Source organism: Acanthochromis polyacanthus, chromosome 3 (assembly GCF_021347895.1).
Source record: "Acanthochromis polyacanthus isolate Apoly-LR-REF ecotype Palm Island chromosome 3, KAUST_Apoly_ChrSc, whole genome shotgun sequence".
NCBI classification, from domain to species: domain Eukaryota; kingdom Metazoa; phylum Chordata; class Actinopteri; family Pomacentridae; genus Acanthochromis; species Acanthochromis polyacanthus.
In genome coordinates, this window is record NC_067115.1 from 21,168,063 (window position 1) to 21,189,249 (window position 21,187).

General features: G+C 41.3%; 1 protein-coding gene across 2 annotated transcripts; it reads right to left on the reverse strand.

Annotated features, from left to right (window-relative positions):
- Window positions 1–2,717: 2,717 nt before the first annotated feature.
- misp3 (MISP family member 3) lies at window positions 2,718–9,647 on the reverse strand. Of its 2 annotated transcripts, XM_022193839.2 has the most exons (3): window positions 7,094–9,629; window positions 5,227–5,300; window positions 2,718–3,916 (listed from the first exon to the last, which is right to left on the reverse strand). In XM_022193839.2, the coding sequence occupies exons 1-3, from the start codon at window positions 9,525–9,527 to the stop codon at window positions 3,821–3,823; spliced, it is 2,604 nt and encodes an 867-aa protein (XP_022049531.2). In that variant the 5' UTR covers window positions 9,528–9,629; the 3' UTR covers window positions 2,718–3,820. The 2 variants fall into 2 exon arrangements, with proteins under 2 accessions (XP_022049531.2, XP_051802107.1); XM_051946147.1 differs by lacking the exon at window positions 5,227–5,300 and having other exon boundaries at window positions 7,094–9,647.
- Between the last annotated feature and the right edge of the window lie 11,540 nt (window positions 9,648–21,187).

The window sequence follows — 21,187 nt, forward strand, 5'->3', positions numbered from 1 at the left end:
CTTCCAACAGTATGCACACACGACGTTTTGTGACTGAGACTGAAGGCTGTTTAACACGATACTGAAGAGTATCACATATTATAATAGTGGAGGCATAAATTGTGATTGCAGAAACCAGTATAAAACCGACTGACTGGCACACATGTAAAGTCAGGTTTTCTATGACTGCAGCTTGTAAGATGACGGCTGACATGGCAGCAACCGTCAGATTGTTTGCTAAAGTAAGAATGGCAAAGTGAAAAACTCTTTTTTTATTTTTATTTTATTTTTATTGCATACTGTTGGGTAGCTTGTTTTGCATAAAAAATGGTCAAAAATAGTATGACTTAATATGTATATAGCTGTCAAATGAAATGTAGATTCTGCACTGGCTGTGAAACAGTGGACCAGCCCTTGAGAGGGTTGCTGAGGGGGACATGAGAAATTGACCATCCAGCCCACATGTGTTTCGTGGACTTGAAAAAGGCTCACAATAGTGTTCCCAAAGAACCACTGAGCTTCAGCAAGTTTGCCCTTTGTGTCCAACTGTGCTTAGGACAGTCATGGACAGCATCTTAAGATGCAGCTAAGGTAAGAAGACTATCCAGTTTGGGAACCTCAGGGTTGCAATTCTAGTCTTTGCAGATGATGTGGTTATATTCATTGATCTTCAGCACGTACTAGATTTTTTACAGCTGAGTGTGAAACGGCCAGAATGAAAGTCTGCTTAGCTTGCTGCTGGGATTTTGTTCACGAGTGACAGGAAAATGAAGTGTGAGATGGATAGGCGGATAGGTGCAGTGTCAATAGCAATCTTGACCTTACACTGAACCGATAAAGAGGAAGCTAAGCCAAAGGGCAAAACTCTCAGTTTATCAGTTGCTCCAACTCTCACTCATGGTCATGAGCGCTGGGTAGTGTCTGAAAGAATATAACCGGCCAAATGGGTTTCCTGTCTAGGCTGGCTGGGTTCTGCCTTAGAGATAGGTTGAAAACTTAAATATCTTGAAAGAGCTCCAAGTAGAGTCGCTGCTCCTTCACGTCAAAAATAGCCAGCTGACATTGATCAGGTTTCTGAATAGGATGCCTCCTGAGTATTTCCTTTGGAGGTTTTATGGGCACATCCAACCAGGAGGAGACTCTGGGGTAGACTTTTTTCTCACTGGAAGGATTCCATATCTCCTCTGGCATGGGATTACCTTGGTATCCCCCAGGAGGAGCTGGAAAACATTGCCGGGGAAAGGTTTTGTCTGTTATACCTTGCTCAGTCTGCTGAGACCATGACCCAACCCCAGGTAAGTGGTAGAAAGTGGGTAGATGGGGGCCGGTACAAAAAGGTGTTGCCAACATTTCTCTATGAAATGTAGAGAAGCAGAATTCTCATAAAACGTCTGTGTTCAAGTATCTACAAGCACCTTAAAATTATGCTGAAGAGCAGTACTTAAGTGAATGTACTTGGTACATTTCACCAATGCAAGGCAACGTTTATTCCTATACATGAGCAAACGCACACACATATTTCACGGCATACATATGTTTCATACATTCACATATTACATAAATAACACAACAAAAATTTCAATCATTCAAAGGCACTCACACACATACACACATGTCCTCCATGTCTTCTTGTACTCTGTCCTCTTGAAAAACAGATATTACATTGGTATCTAATCCTCCAAATGCTGACTGTCTGACAGAATGCTGCTCCGATGTTTCGTGCCAGCAAGACTCTGAAAGAGCCTGATAATGAAATATCATGGAAATGAGTCTGGAGCTGAGCGGGCGAGAGACAGGTGTGCAGGCTCATTATTGGGTCAACGCATCTGAAAAGCAGCCAGATTAGATTTCAGACGGAGAGACAATTTGGAAAACAGAATCCGTTTGGCCGGCCTGGATGGGATTTTATGTTTGATGGTGTGAACCTGAAACAACATCTTTTACGTTTGACTCTGGTGCTATTCTGAGATAACAAAACAGAAACTACAGTTTCCAGCTCTACTTCTGCTGTTGAGCTTTGAACTAGTGGGTGTTTTTCCTCTCAGCTTCATAGCAAGGCCTTTGGTAAAGTGCCTGTGGGTTTGGCAACATGGCAACAAGGGGGAAGTTGCCTAGTGAGGAATGGAGCTTATTAATAATTTTAAGCACTTAAGTTGCTGCAGCTCCACCATAATAATGTACTGGCAATCTCACTGGGCTGCGTCCAGTCAGAATGAGGTGATGAATTATTCACAGGAGATTGGGAGGTCAGTAAAGCATGATCTCATCTCATCTACACACACACACACACACACACACACACACACACACACACACACACACACACACACACACACACACACACACACACAAACTCACTCACAGAAAGGTCCAGCGGCATTTTTATGCTGCTTAATTCCAGCAAACATCTTCCAAACTTGTATCCATGGTGACAGATTTCTCTTCTACCACCAACCGTGAGGCACAAATGAAGACAAAACATTAAAGCAGATAACTGCACAGAGGATCTGTGGCATTTCTGTTGTGGCCGAAACATACATATTTTTAGTGCTAACAGGTCGAAGCCAGATGAGGACAAACACACCGAAAGAGAAGCTGGAATGACTTAGCTCTGTAGACTGTAGCCCACCTCTGAACGTTAAAATTCAACTCATACAGTGTTTTCTTTAGTGAGTTAGCAGAACAACACTGACTGTATGTTCCACCTCAGAGAATAAAGAAGAATAAAGGAGACAAGGTTAGGTTTGTGCATCAGGTTTCATTTCAAAAACGCAATACTTATTGCATACAATAAGTACAACAGAGCAGCAATTACCTAAACTTTAGGAGTTCGTTATGTTATGTCATTCAGCTCCACGACTGAGATCAACTTTGCTTCTTCAAAGTGCTATATTTCATTGTAATCCAGCTTCAAAAACAATGATAAACAAATAATAAAAAGTTGATTTTCTTGGTTTGAAGCCATTACAATAACTCAGATCAATCTATATCTATCTAAATGTTTATATGCACAAGATTACCAGTTTATTGGGAACTCCTAAACACTGCATTAAAATACTGTAACCCTGTAACAAATTATTTTCATATCATTGGTCATTTGGGGGTGTTAATTTTTTATATTCTGCCTACTTTTATACATAAATCTAAGGATAAAATAGCACATTCAAATAAAAATCTACCACTAGCTATAGTCTCTAAAATGGCCACAAAGTTCAATCAGCAGTTTTCTGATACAGCATCAATAAAACCTCAAAGGACTGAGGGAGACGAAGATCAGTTTCTTGCATAGATATTGTATAAAACTGTATTACATTGCACAGGTACAATAAAATTGTATCGCAGTGTAAGACATCAATAAATGCATAAAACTATTGATTGTTGTTCTCGGTTTTTTCATCAAAAATAATAATATGTTCCAGATTTTCAGTGGAAGAAAGTTCATAAAGGTTTAAAAAAATCCTGTTCTTGAAAAAATCTTCATTTTTCTGTTCCTCAAATGCAGTTTTATGATTATTTGCCTTTTCATATTCCTTAGTCTCAGACCAGATGCAGGTCCCACGCTTATCTCCTCATAGATGGCCCTCCTCCTCCAGCTTCTCTCCTCTTCACTCAAGGACTCTTTAGGGTTTTCACTCCACCACGCATCATTTTTTTCTTGCTCCCAATCCTCCTGACCCCCTTTCTAGCCTCAATCCCTGACCTCTTTCTCACTTCACATTCTCTCTCTGTCCTCCTCTTCGTCACTGTTCCCCTCCTGCAGTCTGCTCCCTCTTTCCCTACACTGCTCTCCTTTTTTGTTTCAGCCCTCCACTTAAAAAACTATAAGTCTCTGGAAACTTTCTCAGTCATTTTCAGTGATGTGCCCATTGACCAGGCCTGACTCCCATCGCTGCACTAGAGGAGTCTTCTGCCTGGGGGTCCGGGGACTCTGGGGGATCTGAGTGAGAGGGGAATAAAGGACAGCAGGAGTTATGATTGCAGGAGCAGAAAGAGAATGACAGAGTGGTTATGTGGGAGTAGGACACAAAACCAAAAAATGAAAACGGGTAAAATGAAAAAGAAAAAACCTTAATAAAAAAGAAGGATTCATTTACTTTCTCTAGAGGACATCTCTTTGGAAGAGCATCACTGGCTTTGTAAGTCAAGGAGAGGTTAATGCAGCTGTGATCAAAGCCCCTGTTCAGTATGACCAAGTCAACAAGTGAGGCCAATTTCACCTGCAACATTTTGTTTATTCCTGAACTGTAATTTGCACCAAGGTTGGTGCATGAAACAGATAATCATCCAGTGGAGAAAGTAAAAGAGAGGAAGAGGCACAAGACAGCGAGAGCAAAACATTACTAATGCTAACATCAAACTGAGCTGTGCAGCTAAAACAGAGCATGTCAACGGCAAACTGTATTAAACAGCTGAAGCCACGGAGCAGCACTCAGCTTTAATCAGAGATAACTAGAGTTTCAAAGAGATGCAAGACCCACAAGGCAGGTAACGGAAATCAGTGGGATTGTCAATTCCTCTTTGCCTGCTTTTGACTGTGCACACACACACACTCCCGCCCACACACACACACACACACACACACACACACACACGCACGCACGCACGCACGCACGCACGCACGCACGCACACACACACACACACACACACACACACACACACACACATACACGCACACACAGAAACCCACTCCACAGACTTTGTCTTTCCCCCTCTGTCTCTCTTTCTCAGTCTCAGGGCTGTTTGCCTTCTTCCGTTATCTATAAAGATAAGCGCCTTACTGTGTGTTCAGCGCGTTATCAGATATTTGTGTCCCATATTTGGTGCAAGAGAGATGCTGACACACTCCCAAAAGGCTTTCTTCATTGGACCCATTACAGTCTACTGCCATCTTAAACATATGTTCATATTAATGGAGCTCAGAGACTCATTGAACCCTCAAATTGGCAATGCAATTCATATATGAACTCTTAGATAACGAAGCCTTATGATTGTGCGGCCTGATGTCATCTTAGCCACATCTGAGGTCGACTCAGGAAGGTGATTTGCCTACATTTTCATGTCCTACACCAAACGTACGAAGTGGGAAGGGTTGGTGTGTTCATTTATAGAGTAGAAAATAGTTAATATATGTCAATGTGAAGCCTGGGGTTTTTCCACATATTTATAGAAACACAAGCGAGCAGGACGTGTGAGGGAAAGTGTGTTCAAACTTCATTGCAATTGGGCGGATGGCAGCACTGACACACCTCTGGCCGATTAATCTTCTCGTCTTCAGGCTGGGCCGGGGGCCACACACACGGCTTGCCGACTGACTGGCGTGCTGCAAGATGCAGAGGCAATTAATGGCAGGATGAACAAGCAATGAGGCAAAGGTGTTCCTGTGATGCTGTTTGTGCACGGCGCAGTGAGCACCGTGGCCTTCTTGAATCAAATTAGAGGGGGAACACTGTAGAGCAGCAGCGAGAGATAAAATGAGACAGAGAGGATAGCAGTTGGGAGGGGGGGATTGAGGGAAAGAAATTAGTTTGATTGAATAACAATACGGTGGCATAAGAACAAATAGCAGGGAATGGAGGTGAGGAAATACTAGGAAGGTTAGATAACTTGATCTGTATCAAGCAATATAAAACTCACTCCTTTCTCAACACTGAGTCACGGTCATTGAGGTGCTGCAGTGGCACACCCTGGTCACTCTCTGTCACCCACTGTTAAACCGACGATGACGATGACATTCTTAAACGCTCACAAAAATCACTTTGGCAACCTTTCATGCCAACAGAACACACACTCAAACAAACTGTGGTGCAACCTTTATTGTCTGATGCACCACAGCCCTGCTGGATAAACTCAAGTACCGATTCAACGTCACTCACCAGGTTCCAAATGTGGTCATTTGAATTTATTTCCAATTCGATGCTATTTGACGCAAACAAGTACTTAAAGCCAGACATTGTAAAAACAAGTTTTGTGTATTATTTAATTGCCTGCTTATGTTGGTTTGCATCCATGTTTTGCTTTTATTTCATTAGTTTTTTCAACAGCAACACTTTTAGCAATTTCAACATTTTATCCGTTACTGTTTCCACCTCTGATCCAATACATTACGCAATTCCATCTGTCAGTTACTTAACTTTTAATTACTGCTTTCAGCTAACCATGTCAGCAGTTTGTCCATTACTTTTAGATATACTTCAAAATTAAGCCATTACTTTTTACTCTTTCAAGTATTTTATCTGTATCATAACTGTATTGGCACTCTTGTTCAACTATTCCAACTGTTTATTCACTACTTTTAGTTGCTTATTTACAGTCTGTTGTGCTTTTCTGCACGCTGGCTAAATAATCTTCACACTTTTTCAGCAACAGCGTGTTCGAGTGTTACAGCTGACTCAAGATGTGGGTTTAATCAACTCAGAGTTTATATATACATATATTCTGACTGCCAACTTTCTGCATGCTGCCGGTCCACGGCAGAGGTACTTCAAAGTATACAAGTAATCCTGGTAAATGCAGCAGCTGCTAATACAGGCACAGCAACAGTTACAAACCCATCACCTGAGCACATTGTATAGGCGGTATTGTATATCACATGCTCTTGTTGTGAAATGTCTCTCTACCAGACCTTTATATCACCTTAAGAACTAAAAACAAAGTTGAATGCATTTTTTTTTCCAGCTCTATCCCAAAATTGGACTCGTCCAATGTGCTCCTTTCTTGCTGACACAATAGCATGGAGATATGACTCAGGATTTCCCCTGCCTCAGCTTTTGCAGTTAATATGACAGACTAGATGCTACATTTATTGTGGAGGTACAGAATTTTATTTTCTTGTCGTGGAGCTTATGGTCTCCGGTGCAAAATTATTGCTCATAACAGCTAACAGTAGGTTCGAAAGCTGTTTTGAGGTTTTCCACTGACCATGAGAAAAATGAAATACTGTGCTCACTGGGCTGTTTCAGGGGTTTTTCATCATCTTGCTGCAGATATAAAAATTGCACACATACCCACACACAAGCGTCCATATTGGCACAAATACATTGTCTGTGTGAGCTTGTGGGCACGGGCACAATCAATTACACACACATTCATAAAGATCAACACAGCTGCACTTACCTGCTGAAGGTCCAGTTACCCCCCTGGATGATGACCCAGGTAAGTCAGGAACCACCAGGCCATTAAATGGAGAGGACAACATCGAATTCTTTACTTCCATGCTGATCGGCCTCCCTCTTCCTCCTCTGTCTGCACTCCCACTGCCTCCATACAGGCTGATCCTCTGCTTCTGAAGCTCCTTCTCCCTCTCTTGAGCCTCCTGAATATCCTGCTTCACTTTAACTAAATTTGTAGAAGAACGCAGCTTGAAAAAGGGGTTCTCAGTGGGCACTACCTCCTTCTCTTTTTCCTTCTCTCTCACTGTTAGCCCATCATGTCCTCCACTCTCAGATGATGAGATGACAGGTTTTCCAGAGTTGGAAGCAGTAAATGCCTTTGCTTCTGGTTTGATGTGGAAACGATTCTCTGCTGGGATTCTCAGATTACTCTCTAAGATGATGACCTGACATCCCGTTCCTTCAGAGAACCCTGGTCCTCTGGGAGTGGAATCGGTTTGAACCACTCCCTTGGCAGAGTTTGGGGACTGTATGGGACTCAGCAGATCTAAGCTGCGTCTCCTCTCCACATATGAGCTTCTTGTTGGGGACACCTGTGCTGAAAGGTCCTCCTGGTTCTCCACAGTTGAAGTCTCGCTGGCGGACGACCAGGATGAGGCCATACTTCTGGGTGTAAAACCAGAGTCACTGGGTGTCTGAAAGGCCTCAAAAAGATCTTTCTTCTCTTTAATTTGCCGGACTGTGCCCTTGTCATAAAAACCCGGAACTTTCCCGAGCTTGACCAGATCCTCCTCCCTTTGGGTCTCCGCATGGATCTCATGCTTCATCTTTTTACCAGCCAACTCCCTGTCTTTGCCTTGATGCCTCTCGGATTTAGGTAGTGACTGGGATAGAACACTTTTTCTTAAAGGGATCTCTACATACTCTGGAGACGCGGGTGGATTCGGAAGCCCTCTTGACCTTCTTAGACTCAGTTCACGCTCGACAGCCCGTCGGATCTCCCTCTCAATGGGAGTTTCTTTGGAGACAGTTGCTGTAGTGCCTGTAGTAATGGTGGTGGTGGTGCTGTCCATAGTGCTGTATGGAGAGAAGTCCGCTGACACTCCACTGTCACTCTGGCTATCTTCACAGGAGTCATACTCCATCCTAGTGTGTCTGCTATGTTTAAGAGACACACCACAGGTATACTGTTCCGGCTTTATCTCTTGCGCCTTGACTGTTTGTGAATATAACAGTCCTCTGTAGTGCTGCTGTCCACCTGGCTTGTTCCTTTCAAGTCTGCTCTCTTTCTGACCTTCCTCTACACCTGTTTGTTGGTTTTCTCCCTCTGTTCTTTCCCCCGCCCTGCTGAGCCTTTCACTCAGTGATACAACACAGCCAGAGCCTTGAGGAGTTGCCCTACCCTGATTGGACAGCACCATGGCAACGGTTGACAAAGGTGGAGATCTCTGGCCAAGCACCTGTTGTGCAGCTTCCTGGTTTTCTCCCCTGTGGGCAAGTTCACCATGGCTTTGGGGCAACAGCTCCTCCTGCTGTTCAACTGAGGGAGTTGCATGAAGGACTGGGCCTTGATAAGTTAAATCTGAGACAGAATGTGAAGGTTGGGAGGCCGTGCTGCAGATATCTAGCGTATTCCACTGCTGCTGACAAGAGATATGATCAATCAGCTCCTCTTCTTCTTCACTTTCATCAGCAAAAGGAGGGGAGCTCACAGCATTTACATCACCAGAGTTGTTACTATCAAAGGCAGAATGGTGAGCAGGCTGTGACTTGTTATTGTTAGTGTTACTGGGACTAATGCCATCTGCCATGAAGTTCAGCTGTGTAACATTTGCCTCTGCCATCACAATATCTCTTATCATTTCCTCCTGATCAACTGGCTCAATGAGCTGAGGCATCTCTTGACTATTCTGGCTATCAAGAGAGTTGAGGTCATCTGCAGGGTTTGAAATTAACTCGACATCACTGATCCACTCTGTTACCTCACCCTCTAAGCTGGAAAAACCCACTTTCTCAGAGAGTTCTCCTGCTGAGATTTTGGAAAGGGGAGGTGGGAAAGCCTCCTCACACAGATCAACGAGCTCTTTAGATTCCTCTTGAGTTAAAAACGGTCCTGATAGTTTTTTGCAAACTTGCTCTAATTCTGTCACGATTTCTTGTGTTTCTCTGCGAGTACTCCGACCTTTTTTTTTGGATTCATGACTTTTTATTTTAGCAGCATCAGTCGTTTGGTTCTCCTGCTGAGCTGTGACTTCAGCTTCAGGCTCCAGGACATCTATGTCCTCCTCAGGCTCTGCCTTGGGTGCCTTTTTGTCTTGCAGGAGGGAGCTGAGAGTTATGGGTGCACCCTCTTCACCCTGCACCCCGGTCTCATTGACCCACTCGTCCAGTGAGTTGACAGGACCCTGTTCCTGCCAGGCCTTGGGCTTTGTTGCCATGGTGACAAGTCTGCTGATGTGAAAAGCTTTTGGAGCCGTCAGGTTGTTTGGCTTCCGGCCAATCAGTCAGAATGAAAGCAGAAGAAGACAGAGGGGAAAGCAATTAACAGAATTTAACATTCAACATATTTCTAAGGGAGGGAATAATCATCTGTGTTCGCTGTGACATTTGCTGTGGGATAGTTTAGACCAATTTTCATTTGTATTTTCATACCTGTGCTGCAATGCCCTCACAGATAAAAAGGAACACACATTTTAAAAGTAAATACACTAACAAAAAATCCATAGTTTTTTTTTTGTACAAACAACTGGCATTTACACAACAGGACTTTTTTGTTGTTTGTTTTAAGAGTTATAATTTCAACTTCAGTTAACCTTTTAACCACCAGAGGCTGGAAAAATTGTGCACAATTAAAATTGATAAACTCATCCAGTGGGCAGTAAATTAGAGGAAGATAGGACTAAATTATTGAACAAAGCTAACAAATGCAGATGTTTTAGGGAACACAAGGTCACTACATGGTTGATGAGGATGAAAATGAGGATGAGTCAGATGCCACTTGCTTTGCCGTCGTCAGAAATGCTATGCAGGTCTATAATCATATTTAACAATTACCAAATGAAGATAATCCAGACATCTCTTATGTGCACTAGAATGTTTACTGTAGGACTATTTGTCTACATTATTCCTGCTCCTGCTCTGTCCATGAACCACCTATGAGAGGCTTTGGACCCATGTGCAAAGTAGTGCTTTTCCATATAGCACCAACTGAGTGGAATATATTTTTGAACAATTGTGTGAATGTCTCCAGCAGAGTTTCCAGCACAGGCCTAGAGGATCTGTGCATCAGAGAAAGGAGCACAGAAGCTGTTCTAAATGCTTGTCGTGGCTCAGTTTCTCACTATGTTAGTTTTTCTTCCAATTTGTCACCAGTCTATATATTTATTCAAATAACTACGCTCGCAGCAAAAGAGCAGCAAAAATCCACTTAACGTGTAATTGCATTTCTGTTCCATCTTTGTAATGGCAGACCCAGAGAGCTCCTATCATTACATGACAGAAGTGTTACATTGCTGTGCTTGTCTTTGGCTATAAGGTACTGCAGCAACTACTCTGCTCCACGTGCAACGTATAAAGTTTTCTGCTGAGTGCACCTTTCTTTAATCAGCTTACAGGCTGGGGAACAGCTCAGTGTAACACACACACACACACACACACACACACACACACACACACACACACACACACACACACACACACAATCTGAAATAATAATAGGATTGTCCACAGGGTATACTGACCTGAGGGGAGTCCAGCTCCTTCAATTTCTCATTTTCTTTATTACACACACTTTCCTATTTCAGACTTGTCCTGTATCAAAATTATTGCCCTCTCACTGCCTCTCTTACACACACACACGCACACACGCACACACACACACACACACACAACTCAGTCATCTTCTGTTCAGCCTGCATTCTGACAAACTGCCATTTCCATCCGCACTGATCCCTGCCAAGCCACTCTGACTCGGCCGGACTCCAACACTGTGAGTGATCGTTAAGGGGAATGTGGACCACTGCAATGGGGATGAGTATCTGTGATAAACTGGGGCTGATGTACAGATTATAAGGAGCGACAGCATGACATGGCAGGAATAATGGGGATCGCTGCGGCCACAACAACGACAGAACATGTAGATACAGTAGAACAATGTGTCCTAATGCGGGTAAAATTAGGACGAGAACAGTGAATCATGAGGGCAATAACAGATACTTGATGAACCACTCACTGGCTGCGTACTGTGTTTACTGTGTGGACTGTATTTGGGCTGACTTTGGTTAAACTGTGTACCCCACTTACTGCTATTATTTCAAGGTTCTCCTCTATTCCTGAAATCTAAATATATTTCAGATGCAACACATTGTTTCCTGCTCTGTGTTTATGTGATGAACATGTTTGTGTTATGTCATAGCGTACCAGTTCCACAAGCAGCTTATTAGCGTGCACAAAGAATGCTCCATTTAGTGCCCATTGTGAAATGTACCCTGGCTGATGTCAGACTGTCCGTTTTTTTCAGGATACACGAGTGGGAGAAGGGGATGGGTGGTTTGGGTAGCTGGCATCCCCACACAGTTATTACTGTGTCTGAGTGACAAATAACCTCAGCTCATTAAGAGAATGTATGCATGTTGCAAATGTCGGATACAGGAAGTCACTGAAAACTGCATGCAGCACGTCCAGGTGTTCCCTGCGTAAGCTGCTGCCATGTTTTATGTGCAATAGTTGACAGACGGTGTCACAAAACCATAAATGCAGCAAAAGAAAAAGCCACTAAATGATATGTAGTGCTCAATATGAAGTTTTACTGTGAAATGGAGTGTGAAAATGCGCATTTTGTCATGGCGAGAGGGTGATTGTTTCAATGGCTTAAACCTTGCAGCAAATCTCCTAAACAGGTTTATTCACCCACATCTGCTGGTTCTGCTGAAAATCCTCCTTAAAACAAACGAGCTCAAACAATTAATACAATGATCCTGCCAGGCTACTGCAGTAAAACAACCCCCTCATTCATATTGTTAATGTCACCTGACTGCTTTGAGTGTGAACTCTGGCAAAACCCAATGAGATATTTCCCTTATTCACATTTGCCTTCAGAAGGTAATGATATTATATATTTAATATGACATGCTGTTGGGCTTCGTTTGCTGAGATGCACAGAGGAAAATGGCAGAATTAGACTAAAGCTTATCTATTTGGTTGAGTAAGGTTGCAAAAGATTGCAGATTTAAACTTCATTACACAACAGGCTCATGTTTTGTTGCTCATTAGGGTCTCATGACTGGCCTTACAAATAAACTTGGCCTTCTTTTTGGGGTCAGCGTTGTCCTGTGGTAGTAAGATCTAAGGCCATTCAGCAAAAATGCAAATGAATTTAAATAAATGCAGCCAGCTTCGTCCCTAATTAGAATCAGCTCTATTGCTATCTAATGGCTGCTGACACAGTCCTTAGCACATTTTATATTCACTTATTTTTGATATATTTAAGTTGACATCAACAGACTCAACTGCTCAGAATTTCAGAACTACAGCGGTTTTCTCTGTCAGCAGTTATTTTCTTGATTCTACGTCTAATGCTTGTATACAGAAATTTCAAAGCCATTAAAAGCATACTAGATTATACAGCTGCACATACCTGGTGACAAACGGCTCTGTAGATGCCCTCCAAACTGACAGATGCAAATTTCAGAGAATACAAACTTTTTTCTCGTTTCAGGTCACTGATGTTTAATCAACACAAAATGAATCTGTTTGCTTCCAGCTCCGGAGCGTTGCTGCCTGTACCTCCTCCCATGTGCACGCTAACACCCTTTGTGCACGCCTCCATTTGCAGACCGTGCACACGCATTCACTAATACATACATGAGAGCGAGCATGCACAAACGTGTGCTCGAGGCTTACCCTACTGTTGTGGATTTGAAAATGTATAGTAGTAATCCAATTAGTGTGCAACGTGTTAATTATTACAGCATGGAGGTGAATGAAATAATGCCTGGGAGATAAGGAGGGAGATGTGATTATAACGCTGAAATCTGGGAGAAAAAAACAACGAATGACGACTTCATTTAAATTACAAAAATCTATGCTTTCAATGAATGTGTCTGGTTACAGTGCAAAGGTGTTATTTGCTGAAGATATGTACCTGTTTTTTTTTTTTCATTAAGCCAAAATCGCAATCAACAAATTTTCCTGTAAACTGAGGCTTTTGCCAGACAGTGAGTCACTGATGGGATCATGTTAAAGCTTATATGTGTGCAACAGCAGCACAAGTAGAAGAGCGTCATGAAATCAGCTCATTAATGTCAGTTACACGGCAATAAATGCTCAGATTTTGCTAACTTTAGCTACAATCAAACTCCCAGTCATAGCAGACCAGGTAGCAGCAAAATCTCTGCATGTATTAAATAAAGCAAAGATGCATTTTATTGTTTATTAGTCCAAGTTTCCATGTGGTGTGTAATTTTTGTCATAGTCTGCCTATCATTTACAGTCTGCACAACATTGTATAATTCTATCAGCTTGAATGTAAAATTTCTGTGCCTTAGATGCAAAAACTTTCATCTGATATTCCATACAATGTTGCCAAAATAATTAATTTTCCTCTGAGAAATGAAATTATGACTTAATAGGCAATAAGCTCAAGCATGGAGGTGTCAAATACAAAACAAAACAAAATAAATCACACCAACAATTGCTCAAAACGGCTGCTGCATTACATCAGAGATAAACGACGACATAGAAAGAGAACATAAATAGAAATCCCAGCAAAATAAATCCTATCCTGCCATGCTCGATTGGCAGTGATCAATGGGTGATTTAAGGGCAACGTCTCTTCATGATGGAAAAAAATCCACAGAATTTACAGTATTTAAGAGAGGAGAATATCTTAAATGCACAAAGCGCCCACTAACAACCTTTCACATTCCGTGTGACTGATAACGTCCCTCATTATTTTTGATCCATTGTCTCTTCAGCTTCTCCTCCTCCTGCTGCTGCTGTTGGTTGGCTCTCAGGCTGCTCTAGACAAAGCTCCTCAGTAGGATCCATCACAACAGGTGCGGGCAGCTGATAACACTTCAGCTGAGCTCTGAACTCCTCCATCTCCTTCTGGTCCACCTCCCTCCTCCTGCTCAGCAGATATAGGTCCACAGAATGCCTCTTCCTTGACTTCACAATCCACCTCATCACCATACAGTCCGGGCAGGACGTATAGAGGAAAGACCCGCTCAGGTCGAAGCGATTCCCCACATCAAAGGTAAAGGTGCTGCCTTCCACTGAGATGTTGTACGGCAGGCGCTGGCACTTATCACCAAAGCGGTTGATTTGGGTGTAAGTGGAAGTTTCAGTGGAGTTGGAGAAGTAGATTGTGATGCTGTCCCTGAGCCTCAGGGCCTCCATGGACGGTGGGTGGTTGAGACTTCCTGCTACTAAAGCCCATCTGCCCTCAAAATGATGAGCAGCCAGTTCATCCAGAGGGTGGACCAATTTTTCACAGACCAGAGGAGCTGAATGGCTCGCAGACACGAAGCAGAGGATGGCGACAGCACAGGCAGCAAACATATCTCTGTATTTTGACATTTTCCTGACTCCGTGTTGATGTCTGATCTTTGCCTTTTATTTTGTCGTCTCGGTTGTTACCTCTCAGCAAGAGTGGAGCTCAGTTTGGTGGCACATCTGCTTTTATAGAACTACCTAAAAAAATTAAAAAATTGTTTTTAAATTTTAGAAAATCCACATTTGCAACATCAGACAGGGTCAATATCCTCATCTCAGTGTGGATTTCCAGGATTGTGCAACCAAAGACAATTTAAGTATTGGTTAGCTTTGTAACTCTTTTCTACTTGAAATTCAAATCTAAGTTTTTAAGTATTACAATTTTTTGGGAGTAAGCACTGTTTGATCTGGCATCAGCAGTCTCCAATTTGTAAATTCCAATCCTTTTCTTTGCTTATTTTTATTGCCACATCCAGCAACAGTGCTAACAGTGTGTAAAGTTCACAATCATGATCAGAAACTAACATGTTGAACCTGAAGATTCCTGTGTAGAAGGAAACATAAATGAGCTGAGATCAAAACTTTTTTTAGAGATAGTTGTTTTAAAGATATGTGCCCATTCTTATTTAAATCACATTGATAAAGAATAATATTGATTATTGTGGATGTGCTAACACTCCAACAGTGTGTAAAATGTGTGGAAATCTTTAAATAACAAGAGGAAAAGGGGGAAAAAAGAAATTTATACTCTCAAAGTATTTTAGTAACAGAGAATGACACACCAGTTTGAGAAAAGTAAGTAGTAGTACCAAGACTGACTTTATTAAGGGTGGAAGACATCAGAGAATTAATTATGTTATTGCTTAAATGCTACCGGAATAAATAAAAAAAGTAAAAAATGCCTGAGAATATATAATTGCTACATGTGGTGGTACAGATCTATTTCCAGATTCGTCATCAGTCATGTGTTGAGAGACTGAGTCATAAAAGGTTTCCGGGACTACGGCTATTTTTATCCCATGAAAGTCATTTTTAAGACACGCAGAAACTTAAAGCTCGTTCCTCGACCATGCTGTGGATGTTGTTTTTACTGTGTGCTGATTCTTGCACCATGTTAGTGAATGAGCAGCAGATGGAGAAGGGAGTCATATGATTGAGTCACAGCATGTTTTAATGATGTTTACTGACACTGTCCGAGAAATAATGAACTGGCTGATTTTATCACTGCGTGCGTTTAACAGCAGGGGAAGAAAGTATTAAGCTCGTTCAAGTTCCAGTATAGCAATTTGAAAATACTTACAGAAAAACGTACTTATTGGTTCAAAGCAAAAATACTGCCTTTACGTCAATACTGCGTCTCCTGTGACTGATGTATGAATCCATCTGGTACTACTAAAGTCTAAATACAACAATATGTGTGCAGCATTTAACTGCTTTACATGCAATTAGATTGTCTGGTGTTTCTTAAACCACCTTCAAAGCGTCACTAGATAAATGTGGGGGTGTCAAGAAAAGTTTTATTGGACTGCAAAGACTACATTTTTTTCTGACTTTTCTCTAATCTTTGATTTTTTTTTGTTTGAAATACTAGAAAATTGAGCCACAAAAGATTATTTAAATGAAACAGTCTGAGAGGTTTAAAGATGAAATGTCTTTTTGGGGGAGATCTGAAGCATGACAGGGTGCCTCGAACGCACACTGAAGTTGTGTAAAATGTTCAAATATTTTACAAGCCAAAAATGTTTGAACCACTGCTTTAATCTTTAAATGTATGTTGAATGTTTTCTCAGCTCATAAAATGCTCTATAGTGAGGAATCTTTATCTGAAAAGGCAATAGCAGCTTCTCGATGAAGGCAGTGGAGAAAGGGTCGGTACAAGTAAGAAATTTTCAAGTTAAGTACAAGCATCTGGAAACTGTACCTGTCTAAATATACTTACTAATTACTTCACATCGCTGGCATTCAGGTATGAATGAGTAACGTCATAAGTCCACTGAGTGTCTGCAATTACAACCTAACATCTAATGAATGAATAAATTAATTTACAATTCAAAGCAATAGATTGACATACATAAATCCTGGAGCTGAAAAAGTACTTGGTTAGCTTAGCTTAACTTAGCTTAGCTTAGCACACTGGAGAATGGAAACTGTGATCCTGACTGTGTCCAAAGGTAAGAAAATCCACAACATAACAGCACATCCAAAGCTCATCACTTACATTGTGCTTCCTGTTGTTTGAAACCATACATAGTTTCTTAAAAAAATAATTTAAAAATTAAATCGCAATCTTTAAAATTATAGGCGAGACCAACTTTTTCTTCATCCTGGAGTGTTTACTGGTTGGTTGGTACAACCCCTGCTAAGAGATCGTCTGGCTCATGAAACACTTAATCGTTTTTACACGCTCGTTTTTGTACAAATCAAACCAATGAAATATAATATGCTATTTAGCAAGCTTCAGAAGTGCTGGTATTCTAATTTTCTTTTCAAAGTATCAAAATCTTTTTGAATTCAAAGGTTCAAGCTAAGTTTCCTGACATAAAAAATTTGACAAAAGTGACTTCTTCTCTAACTGCTTTCTGTGTTTTTTTGGGATGTGTCAATGTAATTAGAACAAAGTACAACAGGGTGAACAAATTTGATAATGGATGCTGTGATGAAGGAAAAACCATTCTCATTAATTTATACATTTAATGTTGATATTTATAGTGCAAATACACGCTTATATAGTCAAATATCACAAACAACCCTGAACTCAAGTCTCTGACACAATCCTGTATTCTTTTTTAAACAGGAACATAAACTTTGCAGCACTCTTCTTGAATTTCACAAAAAAGTTGAAAAACTCATGTATCTCAAAAGGTACGGTTTTGAAGTCACATGTAGCTGTAGTTGAAAGACTCAAACTCATGTTCTCCATCAATTAACTTTTCCACATTACAGTCAATGAAAGCTGTATAACCAATTACCTTTTCAGTGTCTTTCAGTCCTTCTGTCGCTCTGCTTTCTCTTCAGTTTAAGCTGCTGGAGCACTGGTGGTTCTGGACAAAGCTCCTGCATAGAATTCATCACACCAGGCAGAGGCAGTTTACAACAATCGACCAGCATCGTATACTCCTCCATCTCCTTCTGCTCCAGCTGACTCCTTTTGCTGAGCAGGTACAAGTCCAGTGTTTCCCCTTTTCCCTCTCCAAAACCATGCCTATCACCAAATAGTCCAGACAGGATGCATGGAGAAAGGACCACATCAGGGTGAAGAAATTGCCCTGATTAGATGTAAAAGTGCTGTTTGTACGACACATGAAAACACTGGTGCTCTAAATGGTTGACTTGAGTGTAGGAATAGACAGAAGTTTCACTGGAATTGTAAAAGTAAACTGTCATGCTGCCTCTGTGTCAGGCCCTCCAGTGTATGAGTCACTGACTGCAACTAAAGCCCATCTTCCCTCCAAATGATGAGAATAGAGATGATCCAAGGTCTAACCAAGACTTCACAGGCTGGAGGAGCTGACCGGCCCACGGATATCAAATAGAAGAGAATGACGGAAAACACAACAAACATGAAAATGTTCCCATCGCCTCTTTATTCTTGTTTTTATGTCTAACTAAAATATATGCTTGTAGTTCAGCTTTTCTTTAAGGACCTTCAGCATTGCAAACCTATCAGAGAAAGTCCATCATCCGTTAGCAACGTGTACATTCCAATATTGTGCCATTAGGGAAATTCTGACCATGCTGGAATGGTCAATATTTGCACTGGTCTTTTCTGGATTGGAGCAATCATGTGCACAGAGCAACAAGTTGTAATGTATCATCACATTTATAACTAGCAGTAATTTTAACAATCTAATCTGCATTTTTCTGCACAGCTTACCAAAACGTACGCCATGTATTATGGCATTTCTTGAAATGCTACATTTTAACATTGACCTTTAACTTGACGATGACTAAAACTGTAATTCATGAACAATGATCTCTTTACTAATCAAGGATAATAAGAGAGGCATCATTCTAATTTTGCCTTAGGGGATTTAATTCACTGCTCAGCCAGTAACTGATCATGCTTGTAAAATGTGGTGACAGATTTAAATTCTGAGGGCCATGCAAGAAAGACAATATCACTAGAAAAAGCTCAAACATCAATTTTTTGTACTTTAATTCATAGTATTTACACAACATGATCAAATTTCATGAACCCTGAGGAAGTAAAGCATCTCAGGCCTCTTGTTTCTGTTCAGTCTGAAGGTTTTGTTTCTGACAAAGCTCCTCATTTGGATCCATCACGGCAGGTGGCAGTAGATTCAGACACTCCACCTGAGCTCTGAATTCCTCCATCTCCTCCTGCTCAGCCTCCCTTCTCCTGCTGAACAGTAACAAGCGCACCGTTTTCTTTGACTCGTTGTCGTAGCGCATCACCAGACAGTCTTGACAGGTCGTAGAGAGGAAGACCACAGTGAGGTTCACCTGATGTCGTGCATCAAACGTGAGGATGCTGTCTTCTAGTGTGACATTAAAAGTCTGATAGTGGCACTTTCCTTCAAAAAGAACGCTGGGCATGTAGGAAATACTGGACGTTGCATTAGCCACGGAGAAATAGATGCTGGAGCTGTTTCTGCGCTTGAAGAACTTCAGTTTAGCTGGATCGCTCAGGCTGCCTGCAAGTAAAGCCCATCTGCCTTCCAGGTGCCGAGGGTTCACTTGATCCAAAGGCCGAACCAAATCTTCACAGGCCAGAGGAGCTGAACGGATCGCAGACATCAACCCGAAGAGAGTGACGGCAAACGAAGCAAACATATCCGTCCGTGCTGAAAGCATTTTTCTGAACGAAAACTCAGTTGCACTGTCGTGTGTAACTGAAAACAAAGCTGCGAGAGAAGCTTTATAGTTACCATCTAGTTTCACAATGCTGGAAAGTTGAGGGAGTAGAGTTCATTTTTATTTGCTTAAAACTTTCCTGTATTGTGAAATCTGTTTTATCAGCTATTTTCTTTGAAAATAATCTAGAGATATATAATTATAAAAGTAACCCAGAACCTCTTTTTCATTCCCCTGATTAGTAGTAAAATCTCAACCAATCATTTACTGTGTCCTGGCAAGGGGGTAGGTTTGGTCTCAACATTGGTAGGGACGATATAACAGCATAACCTGCATGTACACTTTTTGCTGGGGACGGGACATTAATAAGACCAAACAGATTGGGTGAACGGGGGTCAGGGCTACATTTCTCACGAATATGAACCTAATTAATTGATAAGCTAAATGATCAATGCAAAATAAATATGTATTGACTTATACTAACTTTCATGTGTCTTAGTTCAGGTGATACACCATTCGATTCAAATCTTTGTTTTCAAAAACTACTAAAGAAACATTTTGAAAACTTCCTCTGCTGTGTCCCTTCTTTCTCTCCCTCTCTTAGTTGCTGATGTGTTTCCTACATAAAAATGAAAAAAAGTTAAAATTGTTATTTTCATGGGAGAAAGTAATTTTCAAAATGGGGGAGTTCCCCCTTGCTTCATATAAAGGAAATTTACAGTGGCTGTTTTGTGTGTGTGTGTGTGTGTGTGTGTGTTTTTGTTTTGTTCTGTTTTTTTTTGTTGTTTTTTTTTTGGGGGGGGGTACTATTTAATATATACATGGAACTACAAGTTAGCCTACATTGTCCTTCACCACAAGAGTAATACATTGCTTTAATTGGTCTCTTTCATCTTCTTCTCCCTTATTTTCATCTCTAAAGTGCATCAGTGGGTTGAGCAATTATGGAAAAAATCTAAATTGGGATTAATTGAACTTTTTACCTCGATCATGATAATGTAGATTATCTGAAAAAATGTCTGCATAGGCTGCAAATAAAAATATTTTTAAATAAATAATGTAGAAAATAATTAAATACATTTTAATTTATAAATAAATGCACTAACAGGTATTTGGTTTCAAAAGTGTAAAGTCACAACATGCTCTAGCCTTCTTTCCTTCTAAACCAGAAGAAAAGCAGCAGCATGTGTTTTCTTTTTGACTGTCAACACTTTCCTGTGAAACACAGACTGGGACCTCTCTCTCTAAGCAGCTTCTTGCTCACGTTTTTCTGGTTCTATATTTTCCAGCAGAGTTCACTACATTTCTCACAGTTTAATTAACGTTAACAGTAGAAAACACATACAGGAGGACAATTCTCTCTAAGCAGCTTCCTACTCGAGTTTTGCAGGTTAGCAAGTTCACACAGTTTAATGTTATGCTAACTCTGATGCAGGTCGGACTTTCAGTAGCAACATTAGTGGTGTGTTCCCCACGTCCACAACATTGACGTCTTTTTACATTACTTACAGTGTCGTCTGCTGCTGCTGCTGCTGCTGCTGGCCGAAAAAAACTTCTAATATCCCTCTTCTTCGAAGGGGGCGGAGAAGGCGGCATGTTTATTTGTTGTGTATTTCTGTCGGGGCTGTGTGAGTGTGCGTGTGTGTGTGTGTGTGTGTGGGGGGGGGGGGGGGGGGGGGGGGTCAAGTCATCAGCCAATCAAACGCACGTTTGATTGGACCGGCACATTCAGCAAGTGAAAAGGGGTAAATGTAAGTCTGAACCTGGTCTGAACATAATGAAAATAATT

Bases quoted from the DNA above. Each gene is read 5' to 3' on its own strand.
- misp3 (XM_022193839.2), bottom strand. From the start codon at position 9,527: ATGGCAACAAAGCCCAAGGCCTGGCAGGAACAGGGTCCTGTCAACTCA. The intron at 5,301-7,093 runs GTAAGTGCAGCT...TGCATCTTGCAG, and splicing joins GGTAACTGGACCTTCAGCAG to CACGCCAGTCAGTCGGCAAG. The intron at 3,917-5,226 runs GTGTGTCAGTGC...CCTCTCACTCAG, and splicing joins AGAAGATTAATCGGCCAGAG to ATCCCCCAGAGTCCCCGGAC.